This window comes from Littorina saxatilis, linkage group LG8 (assembly GCF_037325665.1).
Source record: "Littorina saxatilis isolate snail1 linkage group LG8, US_GU_Lsax_2.0, whole genome shotgun sequence".
NCBI classification, from domain to species: domain Eukaryota; kingdom Metazoa; phylum Mollusca; class Gastropoda; order Littorinimorpha; family Littorinidae; genus Littorina; species Littorina saxatilis.
The window spans coordinates 13211379-13223878 of NC_090252.1; the positions used below are offsets into that span (position 1 = coordinate 13211379).

At 40.8% G+C, this 12500-nt stretch overlaps 1 protein-coding gene across 5 annotated transcripts in view; it reads left to right on the forward strand.

Annotated features, from left to right (window-relative positions):
- LOC138972824 (hexokinase-4-like) overlaps nucleotides 1-12500 on the forward strand; it is a 58691-nt gene that overhangs the window by 12219 nt on the left and 33972 nt on the right. The window contains exons 1-10 of one of the 5 annotated variants that reach the window (XM_070345492.1): nucleotides 2692-2779; nucleotides 3889-4121; nucleotides 5040-5258; nucleotides 5547-5579; nucleotides 8262-8367; nucleotides 9138-9237; nucleotides 9627-9789; nucleotides 10546-10679; nucleotides 11864-12082; nucleotides 12339-12482. In XM_070345492.1, the coding sequence (XP_070201593.1) occupies nucleotides 3917-4121; nucleotides 5040-5258; nucleotides 5547-5579; nucleotides 8262-8367; nucleotides 9138-9237; nucleotides 9627-9789; nucleotides 10546-10679; nucleotides 11864-12082; nucleotides 12339-12482 (1323 nt within the window). In that variant the 5' untranslated portion in view covers nucleotides 2692-2779; nucleotides 3889-3916. Of the gene's footprint in view, nucleotides 1-2691; nucleotides 2780-3888; nucleotides 4122-5039; nucleotides 5259-5546; nucleotides 5580-8261; nucleotides 8368-9137; nucleotides 9238-9626; nucleotides 9790-10545; nucleotides 10680-11863; nucleotides 12083-12338; nucleotides 12483-12500 lie in introns of those variants that run through there. The other 4 variants (XM_070345489.1, XM_070345491.1, XM_070345490.1 and 1 more) reach the window with 4 other exon arrangements.

The following is a 12500-nucleotide window of genomic DNA, read 5'->3' on the forward strand; positions in this document are numbered from 1 at the left end:
AAATATTAGTGTGTCAGTGTATCTGTCGTTCTGCCTTACGTGTACACGTGACAGTGTATGTGTGCGTGCTATTATCAAGCTGTTGTGTATAGCCATAGTCATTGTTGTCTTGGACGGGCGCAGTGGCCAAGAGGATAAGACATCGACCTCCTTATCGGAAGGTCGTGAGTTCAAGTCCCGGCCACGGCCGCCTGGTGGGTTACGGGTGGAGCTTGTTCCGATCTCCCAGGTCAACTAATGTGCAGACATGCTAGTGTCTTATCCCCCTTCCTGTGTACAAGACCAAGTGCGCACGGAATAGATCCTGTAATCCATGTCAGAGTTATGTGGGTTATAGAAACACGAAAATACCCAGCATGCTGCCCCCGAAAGCGGCGCATGGCTGCCTAAATGGTGGGGTAAAAATGGTCATACACGTAAAAGCCATGGAAGTTTCAGCCCATGAACGAACAGACAAACATTGTTTACTCAATTGTCCTTCCTGTACTAAAGGATGGTTTGAACCGGATTTATTTTAAATCCATGATTATTCATCATTTCAGTTACGGATAAACTAATGTTATGTTGGTGCCATACTTACGCCTATGACCACGGTTTCACTCGTGACAGTCGTGTATCAGTCAGGTATTCATAGGAAATAGAGGCGACTTGAATTAGAGCCAAGTGGTGTAAAGTTTCGCTTAAAACTTGTAAGGTTGTTCAAATGTCGTATTCTTCCTTGCCCAGTTACCGAAGCACAGTTTGTAGACTGAGGACTGTCCTTTGATAGAGCTATCTGCCTTACCGGGACATCTCACAATACGCACAGTACCGGTGAGATATAGTGGAACCTCACACATGGGATCCGCGATGTTTCTTGAAGAAAAAGTGAAAGCCTCGATGAGAACTTGGGACAAAAGAGACTTACATATAATTTTAGTTAGCATTAAGGCAGTCGGATTATCCACAGCCATTCGGCAAATAAATACATGAATACATGAATACATTTTATTAACACTCAATATATCAGTAAAACAAAGACAAACATACGCACACACACACACACACAGATTAAACATTTAGGTAAGAAGAAGAACAAATCAAAATTAAAAAATTAAATAAACTGTGCGTAACCCGTCACAACTTAGCTATGCTTGTAATGAAGGTGTTATCCTTTAGTCGTAGACGACGAAATGTGTGTGTAGGTGTGTGTATGTTTGGTGTGTGTGTGTGTGTGTGTGTGTGTGTGTGTGTGTGTGTGTGTGTGTGTGTGTGCGTGTATATGTGTGAGTGTGTGAGTGTGTGTGGATGTACGTGTGTGTGTGTGTGTGTGTGTGTGTGTGTGTGTGTGTGTGTGTGTGTGTGTGTGAGTGTGTCTGTGTCTGTGTCTGTGTCTGTGAATCTATGTCTGTGTCTGTGAACAATACATTATTTTTTTAAATGCGGACACATTTCAAACAATAGACATCCGAAATAAGCAACAGGGTAATCCCCCTGCAATAGCATGTAACATAGAAATCTTGTTAACTTCCCAAGATAAATGATATGCTTTGGCCTGTGGGTGTGTGCTTTACGTCTTCGGGGTAGGAATTAAATAAATGTCTATGTTGGGTTACAGTTATTCTTTGAGTAGTATGCTTCTTTTATGACCTGGCTGCAACAAAATAGCAATGGGTATCTTTGAGGCGAGTAAAGCATTTAGCAAGTTAGCAAGTCAGAGCGTATTGCACACGAAAAAGCCGTTCCATTTCGTTTGTTACATGACTGAATAGGTTGTGTGTCAGCTTTGAACGCGTCAGTGGCGTGCATTTTTTTGGTTTGCACCCCTCTGAAATAGTGGTGCACAACAACTTGTGTTGTTGGCGTACTACTCACTATAATGAAACGTTTTACACATATTTCAAAATCACTGCTAGTTTAATAATAATGATAATACCCCTTTACAAAATGATTCGCGTTTAGTCTGTGTGTGTAATGTCAACGCTTCAAACGTGATCGCTAAATAAGGCATTGCCTTTTGCTTTTCAGGGATAATGGTGTTGAAGAATTGAATGGTCCTTGCTCTATAATGAAATCGAAACACTTTTTCAAAAGAAAAGAAAAGCTCAAGACATGAAAAGTAATAGTGTTCACAAGCAAGAGCTCCCCAATGCCGTCGTGGTTGGAAACAACTCACAGGTTTGACTTTGAAACAGGACAGAAATGCACAGGCTGTACTGGGTGTATTCAGAAGCCTTTATTGAATCACTACTGATAGTTTCCCTTTAGTAAAGGATCTTCACATGTCCTGTCGTGTTTTTTTTCCTCGCTTAGCTGTATATTACGCTCTCGAGCAAAATAAAGCAAATGTGTCTTTTTTGTGTACACTTAATCATTTCTTATTTTTCATCACGGTATGCTGGAAAGTCTGCGCACCAAAGACAGAACAGTGACTACTCTGCAAAACTACTCATCATATATGTGATATATGACAGAGAGAGAGAGAGAGAGAGAGAGAGAGAGAGAGAGAGAGAGAGAGAGAGAGAGAGAGAGACAGAGAGAGAGAGAGAGACAGAGAGACAGAGAGAGAGAGAGAGAGAGAGAGAGAGAGAGAGAGAGAGAGAGAGAGAGAGATAGAGAGGTTTGGCTGTCGAACTCTTTTCTTGACAGCTAGACTAAAGCTAAAAGTCGAACACATTCTATCCACAAAGCTTCTATTTATGTCTATTTTGCAAATCTTGATCTGACAAGTTTGAGCTTTAAGAGTGTGTAGCTATCGTCTACGTGTCGATGGTTTTTGAACTATTTCGTCTGTGAACAGGTAAGTTGATGAACATGTAGATGTATCTCGTTTTGGAACAAGACTGCATGTTTGGCAGCATTTAGCAGAGTCTAAGTTATAGTACTATCTATAATATAACGCGGCTGTGCAGTTAAATTAACATATTATTAAAAAATAAAATATTAATGATGCAAGAAAACGCTATTGCACAGCAAAAGAAACAACCTAACGGAGTTGATATAGCCGTTGCTTGTCTTCCTATTGGTTGTTGTTGTTGTTTGCTAGCATGCTTTCGTACTTGCTGCATCGGTTTGTTACAAAACTTATTATTTCTGTAAATCAACAGTTATATGGCAAATGTGTGTGGACGAGATGTGGATGCAGCTTTGCAGCTTTAAATTGAACACTTTCAGTATTCATTTGCATTTGTCAATTACTAAATAGTAAACACACGACCATTTTTGCAAAGACGTGTGATAGAACGCGGGATGTGATATTTTTTTCGAGAAGAAATTGGGGATGCACGATTCAAATTGCAATCATGTGTGGCTAACGTTTAAGTGTGTTAGTGTTGTGTATGTATGTGTGTGTATGTGTGTGTGTGTGTGTGTGTGTGTGTGTGTGTGTGTGTGTGTGTGTGTGTGTGTGTATGGATTTGCGTGTGTGTGTGTGTGTGTGTGTGTGTTTGTGTGTGTGTGTGTGCGTGCATGTTTGTGTGTGCGTGTGTGTGCACGGTGTGTGTGTGTATGTATGTGTGTGTGCGTGTGTGTGTGTATGTGTGCGTGTGAGTGTGTGTGTGTGTGTGTGTGTGTGCGTGCTAATGTGCATGTGTGTGATTGTGTGTGTGTGTTTGTGTGTGTGTGTGTGTGTGTGTGTGTGCGTACGCGTGTGTGTGTGTGTGTGTGTGTGTATGTGTATGTGTGTGTGTGCGTGCGTGCGTGTGTGTGTGTGTGTGTTTGTGTGTGTGTGTGTGCGTGTGTGTATATGTGCGTGTGTGTATATGTGTGTGTGTATGCATAGGCATGCAATTTCGAGAAAGTATGTATGTTTGCCTGTATGTGTGTGTGAGTATAGAGTTGTTCTTGTGGTGTTGTGCCTTAGTGCGTGTCATTTTACAGTATTTACTAGTGAAACGTACATTTCAGCAGGTTTATTTTTCAGTGTGAAGGACTCATCATGGCTCACACCACAGCTGTGTCGCTGTGTGTGGTGTTGATGGTGGTGGTTGGTTCTAACTCCAAAGACACATACGTTCTTATCACTTGTGATGCTGGAAGTTTCCCTGAAGGTGAAGCAGCGTCAATAGCTTGTGATTTCCCTGCAGCCACGAATGTCAGTAAGGTCTATATGGAACACTATACATCCGCGCATCCTGAACCAGGTCAGTTCTTCTACTTTTCTAAAAAAACAACAACAAGGAAAGCCTCTCAAAAAAACAAAACAAAAAGCAAACGAACAACAGAAAACAGCAAGCAAGCAAACCATTATTAGGCAACAAGCATTCAAGCAAACACACAACACAAGAAGAATAACATACCTATGAAAAGGGCAGCACATTTTGCAACGTAGTGGTGTGTAGCAAACACAATAAAAACAATAATTGGAGACTAATGACAGTAATGTATGCTGTTTTTTGAAAACGTTTGAGTGAAAGAAGAAACACTGCTGATTAAGAATGGTTCAATATAAACTATTTCATCATTGAAGTGTCTAAACCTAAACAGCACTTCATAGAAAAGGCTATTACTTAGTGTTTAGTTTACATGACTGAAGGTGAGGCTGCTGGTTTAAGGGTCAGATTGTGTTTCTGGTACCCATGCAGAAAATGAGTGAACGCAACACAGATTGTAAAACGTCACTCTTTGCTGAGCTGCACACCCGGGAGAGAAATACAGAATACAGCATCAACATATTGTTACAAAATATTGTTGTGTGGTGGAGATGGGCTGGATTTGAGTGGTATTCTTGTCTTTTTGGGTTGAATCGTTCCTAATTAACCATGTTTCTGATATGGGACCCTCTACCACGGAATTAATCGCATGTCACCTCGCGCGGTTCTGCGCTAGGCTTTTAATATAAGTCCGGGTGTCTGGTAACAGTGTGAGGGTCACCTTAGTTACAGGTTTATAACTCGAAAAGTGTTTGCTCTTTTCTAAAACGGTTTCCACCACTGGATAGAGCATAGACAAATCTTTTGGAACATGTAAACATATGAAAGTTATGCAAAGGTGACATGCGACTCAGTCCGTGGTGGAGGGTCATATATTTCAATAATTGATTATTTCTTTTGTATTGCTAGGATCAGGAACAAATATCGTGGCGTGTTCCCAACTTGACGAACGGCAGAATCGTCAATGTAACGTTACTAGACTTGGTGGTTACATGCTCAGCGAAGCCACCTCGAACCGTGTTACTGTGAATATCCACGCTGTTAGCAATGACCAGGCTGGGATGTACATGTGTTATGCCAAGCCTTCTGAAGGGACACGACATCTAGTGTGTCCACTGACCGTGACAGGTAACTGTCAATATTGTCAAGGGGCTAGATTTATTAGAGAAGACAACAAGCGAAAGTAACACATCCGAAGACACACAGTCACATACACGTACAGACATAAATACGATGCTGCACTCATAAATTAATGATATTGAATTCAAGTGGGAGGAAACCAAAAGAGTGTATTAAGCTATTCAGCCTATAACATCTTGAACTTTGTTTTATAGTTTATCCTAAGAATGGTAAATGTTATGACCATTATACAATGTGAATTGTTAATTACAGGTTACCTATGCATTATGTTTTCAGGTTCTAACAACGACAGAAACAAGGGAGGGAGAGGTATGTACTTAATCACGTAGCATTATAATAATAATACTAATAATAATAATAATAAATGAGCATTTATATAGCGCAACATCATAACTTTACAATTATGCTCTTTGCGCTTGACACATTTAAAATTCAAACACAGTTATACAAGCATTTACATCTACATTCATAGTCAGCAACGCTTGATTAAAAGCATACACCATCAAACATACATTACAACAGATTCTTCCACTAATTAAGTAATAAAAACATGAATAAAATAGGTAGTAAAAACAAGGAAATACCAGCTGAATACCCTTAATCAAACAGAACATGTTATTGATACTGAAAAACAGCCCTAAATGTGTATACACATTATCACATTATCACTAAAACAACAAATACACTACATGTAGCCTACTGATGGACTGAGGAAACAAAATCAGGGGTTGTATTTCTTGAAGAACGAGGTGTGTTTTAAGTGCTCATTTGAATGCGTGTGGGGTGACTGAGAGTGGCGGATGTGCAAGGGGAGAGAATTCCATTGTGTGGGTGCGCAGAAAGTAAAAGTGCGTTGTCCGTATGTTTTGGTTTTGGTGTGTGGAATGGTGAGGATGCAACAGTCAGAAGAGGCACGGAGTTGTCTTGCTGGAGAATAGACGGTGAGGAGTTCAGAGAAGTAAGCAGGAGACGAGCCAGAAAAGAAGTTAAAGCAGAGGGTGGACAGTTTGCAGTCAATGCAGGCTTAAATAGGTAACCAGTGCAGTGTGTGAAGAAGTGGTGTTGCGTGATCTCGTTTTCGTGCTTTCAGAATGAGGCGTGCTGCCGAGTTTTGGACTTTTTGTAGTTTATGCAGGAGATACAGAGGACAGCCAGAGAGAAGAGAGTTGCAGTAGTCGAGTTTAGAAAGAACAAAGGCACAGACAAGAGTGTTGGTTGTTTGAGAGGAGAGTGTGTGGCGAATGGTGCTGATCTTACGAAGCTCAAAATAAGCTGCTCTACAGACTAAAGATATATGTTTGTTAAGGGTCATGTCAGATGAAAGGGTGAATCCAAGGTTTCTTGCTGATGGGGAGAAAAGAATGTCGGTGTCGCCTACTTGAACAGAAACGGGTTGGGGAGAGGGAAATGTAGTGTTCTTCTTTTTGCACAGTAAGACTTCAGTCTTATCATCATTCAGCTTAAGTTTGTTATCGATCATCCAAGATTTAACATCAGTGATGCATGTCTGAATGGTCTGGATGGCGGAATGTGTCTCTGCAGGGGGACTGGGTTTATACAGTTGGGTGTCATCAGCATTAACTCCTTGATCACGAATGTGATGCTTTTGCATGGTCGAAACAAAATTAAAGGCATGCGTTTGTATACGAACGGAAGCATTTGGCATGTTCAGATTTGTTTAGAAAGATGTTATCCACATACATACTTTTTTTTCAAAAAGTTATTTGTGCACTTGGAGTATAGTTTCACATTTATTCGTTTGAAATGTGTCAAATATTTCTACAGTGCTCGCGTCAGTACAAAGTCATATGCAACTGTACTCGGAACAAAAATGAGTAGGAGACACACGTTTGTATACAATGATATGTGCCAGCTAAGCCTTGTGGCTGCTTAGTGTATACAAGCTACACAGTAGGTTAATCATATCGCCTGTATCGGGTTTGGCATCTCATGTGTAGTTATGTGTAGCGGTACCCGTTCCCATACCGGTTTATTATGGTGTTGTTGTGCTTAACCGGTATTTCGTACAAATAGACCAACATTTAGCATGATAGTCTATCTAGGTTTTCCATCAGTGCATTGAGATCATACACAGAAACAAATAGAGAACAAACACACGTCTGGGTGTCACATTCGTTGCCATGACTGTAGTTTGGTGTTTCCGTTAATCGCTACGGCAACGCACACATAATATCGGTTGGAACCGTTACAGTGAACGCAGTGAACCCAATCGTAATGCGACAGGGTGACGCAGTAGTCTCCTTTCACAGCAGGCCCTGCAGAGTTGTCTACCGGCGAAGATAACAAAAAAAGACCGACGTTTCCTCTAGGTCGCCGGCTAGACACCTGTCAATTGTAGAGTTATGCTTGTGATCGGGTCTGACTGCTGTTGTCTCCTCAGGGCGGATCAGTTCATTTTATGGGGGGGGGGGGTCCAAAAGTATATTGTGAAGATATGGATGTGAAGGCGCGAAGCGAAGAGCCGACTTACGGCGCAAAGCGCCTCGCTTGCTATGGGGGTCCGGGGGCATGCCCCCCCCGGAAAATGTTGAAAAAAAGGATGCAAAATGGTGCAATCTGGTGCATTCTGAGGATGATCATTACCAGTTTCAGGCAGCAGATTTTGTCACTGATTAATACAACAAAAATTGAAACTCAACCCAAAAAAACACACACAAATATTTTTATATTTTGGCTGGAAGGGGGAGGGGGTGTTTCCGGAAACCCCAGAACACCCCCCTCCCCCCTCGTCCGCCCCTGCTCCTTGTATGTTCTTGGAATCATTTAGTACCCATGGCAGTGTTAATAGATAGGGCTATTAAATAAGCTATAACATATCAACCCTGCCTGACTGGCTTTGCCTGCAAAAGGTGATTGATGTGCTTCGAGTACTCTATTAGATCTATGCAATTGCTTCATGTGCAACATCTTGTAGGTGTTCCTCAGTACTAGAACTCTTAATCTTGAACTTGAGTGTTTGATTGTTGACAGGTGGCCACCAGAACATGTGGGCAATCGTATCAGTGATTCTGCTGATCGTGACGCTGTGTCTCATTGGTATCATTGTCTTCATCTGGTGCAAAAGGCGTTTGGTGAGGTGAGGCACGGTGTCAGACATTGCTATACCTATGCACTGAGTAAGGGTAGCAAAACTTATGTGGGAGAGGTTGGTTGGCTGTTGGTTAGTAACGTCCCATCAGCAGATAAGGCTAGCTATGCGGGACCGAATGTGGAATAGAAAAGAACATGTTATGTTGTTTATGAGAGCTTTTTTTGACAATGTAAACTTGGAACACATTTATCTCACACGTTTCTTGGGATGTTACAGATCACACAAGCAGTAGAACAAATCCTAATAATGATAAACATTTGGCAGCAGTACTTTCAATATTTACAATAGCATATATACATAATGTTTTGGTTTTTTTAAATATATGTTTGCAGGAAAAATTGCACTTCTCAATTAGTAGATTAGTATGCTTTTGAACTCATATCACTAATAATATAAGTAACATAAACCCTTAAACTTGAACATAGTACGGCACGATTCCTGGCGCTGATGCATTATACAACATGTTTTAAACCGCCACCTGATTTTGTTGTACGTATTGTTTGAAAGCCATACGGCATTCAGTAATCGTAGGGATTTGTTTCTTTATTTGTAAAACTATTTGCAAAGGTATGGTCACATATAGAATGTATTCATTATGATTGTTTAGTTGTTTGTTTGATTTTTGCTAAAATTGTTTATTGATTGGTTGTCTGTATATATTGTGTGTAGTATGTACATATGTTGCGTGTGTACCATTCCTGCTGAAATTATGACAAATGTGCAAAAAACAAAGCCGATGTTTAATTCGTTTACAGAAAAGGTGGATTTGATCAGTACAATGTCAAATTCAGCCCTGTAGACGACCTGGTAGATGTGACTTCCGTTCAGCCACTCTTGCCAACAGTGAAACCCGAGGTAAGCTGTTCTGCTTCAGCTTGTCAATCTGTCGCATGTAAAATAGCGTTTCAGGAAAATTCAAGCTGGAATATGTTGATAGTTATGCATTGGTCCATTCAATTTTCTACTAATCTAAAAATTCGAAAATTGTTCAGACTCAGAAATATGACCGCACGGACAGACAGACAGACAGACAGACAGACAGACAGACATACACGAACACACCACACCCATACTCAGATTCAACTCAACCACGTGCGCACACACACACACCATCCTCTTCGTGTTTCACGACAGCTTAATTATGTCACATAAAATAACGTTGTGTGTAAGTTGGATCTATAATGATGGCTCAAAGCAATTGTAATTGCAAAGCTTGAACATTTTAAGTTGATTTTCTGCCTAAGATCAAGACTGCCCTGAGTGACTTCGAGCTGACCACTGATAAAATCAAAACGTTCATGGGACTTATGGACGAGCAGCTGGGCGTGGGTCTGCAGGAAAACTCTCAGGTGGAGACAGACGTGAAGATGCTCCCGTCCTTCGTGAGATGTCTTCCAGATGGGACAGGTTAGTCCGGTGCTGTAGTCTACACCTAGCTATGTCACATTTGTCTTACGTACACGTCATTTATACTTGGAAAACATGAAATGAAGTGTATTTTTGTACGATTAGGCTTTTGATTGTTGTCTATGTGTTATGAGTACTGCGATGTGGTACCAACAGACACATGTCCTTGTTTAGGTACGATAAACATGAACATCAGATTATTCTTATTCTATATCATCTGATCTAAATTCGCCATTACTGAAAATAGATTGTCATGTTAAATGTTTCAACAATGCCTGGGGAAGTACAGTCTATATACGAGGTTATGTATTCAACGTTTTGGGATTTATATATTATTTGTTTGAGTATCATTCGCTTTGAAATAGTAACGTATATCATTTACTGAATTGTGTTGTATCTTAAATGACACATGCTTGTTCCTTTGTTGTTTGTTTGTGTGTTTCTTTAATTGTCTTTTGGGAATGAAAGGCTGTGTTGGTTAAATTATTGTTCTTACAAATACAGATATAATCAACAAACTGAAAAGTAAAACACAGTAGAATGTAACTACTTGGTTTAATTATTCAAAAGTAGATTGCCGATTTGATTAAGCTGCAGTTAAATTAATATGAAACACACATTGATTTATTGATTGATCGATAGGTGGATTTGCGTATACTTGATAAATTGCCTGTTTAATATATTGGTTGTTTAATTTGCTGATTGATCAGTTGGATTTAATTAATGGGTGATTCATAATTGAGTAATTAAATCCAGAAAGTGGAGCCTTCCTGGTTGTGGAGTTTGGCAGTGAAAGCCTGATGGTCATGCTCGTGGACGTGAAGGACGCCGATATGCGGTCTGCAAAAACTCAAATACCGCAAGACGTCAGGCATGGCACCTCTGTTCAGGTGATTACTGATGTGCTTGAATGTGACCCTCCACCACGGAATGAGTCGCATGTCACCTTTGCATGATTGTCATAGTTTTACATATTCCTAAAGAGTTGTTTATGCTCTATCCAGTGGTAAAAACCGTTTTAGAAAAGAGCAAAAACTGTATGAGTTATATGCCTGTGAATAAGGTGACCCTCACACTGTTACCAGACACTCCCCGGACTTATATTAAGCCTAGCGCAGAACCGCGCGAGGTGACATGCGACTCATTTCGTGGTGGAGGGTCACAAATTGTTATTGTTGAAGAGGTGTGAGAGTGTTGCTTTGTTTACGTTTATTCTAAACACGCGTGACAGGGAGACTACTGCGTCATCATTCACAGCAGACTACAGTTTTCGGCCGAGGAAGAGAGCGAGCTAGTTATAGCTCGACTCTACGTAGCTGATTCCTGTGAATTGTAGATGTCTGTCTAAGGCCAACAACAACAAAAAAGTCTGTTTACGGTAACATAGACAACAAAAATAGGGTCCGTAGGTCGGGATTTTTTTTATTTTTATTTTCTCAAAAAAAACCCCATATTTGTAAGTTATTTTGCCAAAAAACTAAGATTTTTTTTTTTTTTTTTCCCAAATGCAAAAAAAAGTCTAGGGTCGCGCGAAAAAAATAGGGTCGGTCGGGATACCGTAAACAGACTATTTATTTTTGTTGGCCTAATTGTGATTGGGTCTGGCTGCTGCTATCTCCTTGTATGTTCTTCGGAACGTTTGAGTACCCACAACAGTTTGTATATGGCTATTAAGTTAGTTCATTTTAACATTCTCAGCCCTGTTTGACTGGGCTTCGCCTCCAAATGTGGTTGTTGTGCGTTTTGAACTCGGTCACACAAGCAAACATGTTGTTATTGATGACGACCAGAAAAGCGTTACTCTCCTGTAATACTAATAATTATGTAAAAAGATTAAAACATATGTTTAATCTCTATCTTGGAAAGAAGAAGGTGTGTTGAACGGAGCTGAGTTATGACATGTACTTGTTTGCTGGTGTCCGGCTGCCTGTTTGCATGTATTTCCTTATTTGTGTAATGTACATATCATGCTTATTGATCGATTGCAATGCTTCTTCCCAAAATCCAACTTGTGTTCGCTTGACTATGTCTATACTTAGCTAATTTCTGTTTGTGTCTTTTGTGTTCTTTTCAGTTGTTTGATTTCATCGCAGACGGCGTCAGCAAGTTCATAACCTCAAAAAACATCCATCTCAAGAGGCTGCCACTTGCATTGGTATTCTCATTTCCCTGCAAACAGTCGAGTCTGACCCAAGCTTACCTGACAGAATGGACCAAAGGCTTTAACTGCTCGGGGGTCGTCGGACAAGATCTCGGACACCTCCTTTCAGAGGCCTTGGGGAGAAAAGCTATTGTAAGGGCGTGCGTGTGTGTGTGGGAGGGGGGGAGAGAGGCAGAGATACGGACAGACAGACAGGCAGACAGACAGAGAGAGTGAGAAAGACAGACACATATAGACAGAGAAAGGGCAGACGCCCAGACAGACACACAGACACAAATAAACACAAACAAAAACACAAACAAACACACAAATATACACACAGACAGAAACGAGCGAGATATCAGAGAATGACAGACACCATCTGCTTTGCTGCTTTCATCCTGTGCAGGGGGCCGCAGTTCAAGTCGTCGCCATCTTGAACAATGGCGTGGACAAGCTTCTGTCTGTCGCTCAAACAGACCACAACTGCAGAGTCGGACTGGTCATTGGCAACGGATTCAACGCCTGTTACATGGATGAGCACGTGAAACACGTATGTTAAACTGTTAAT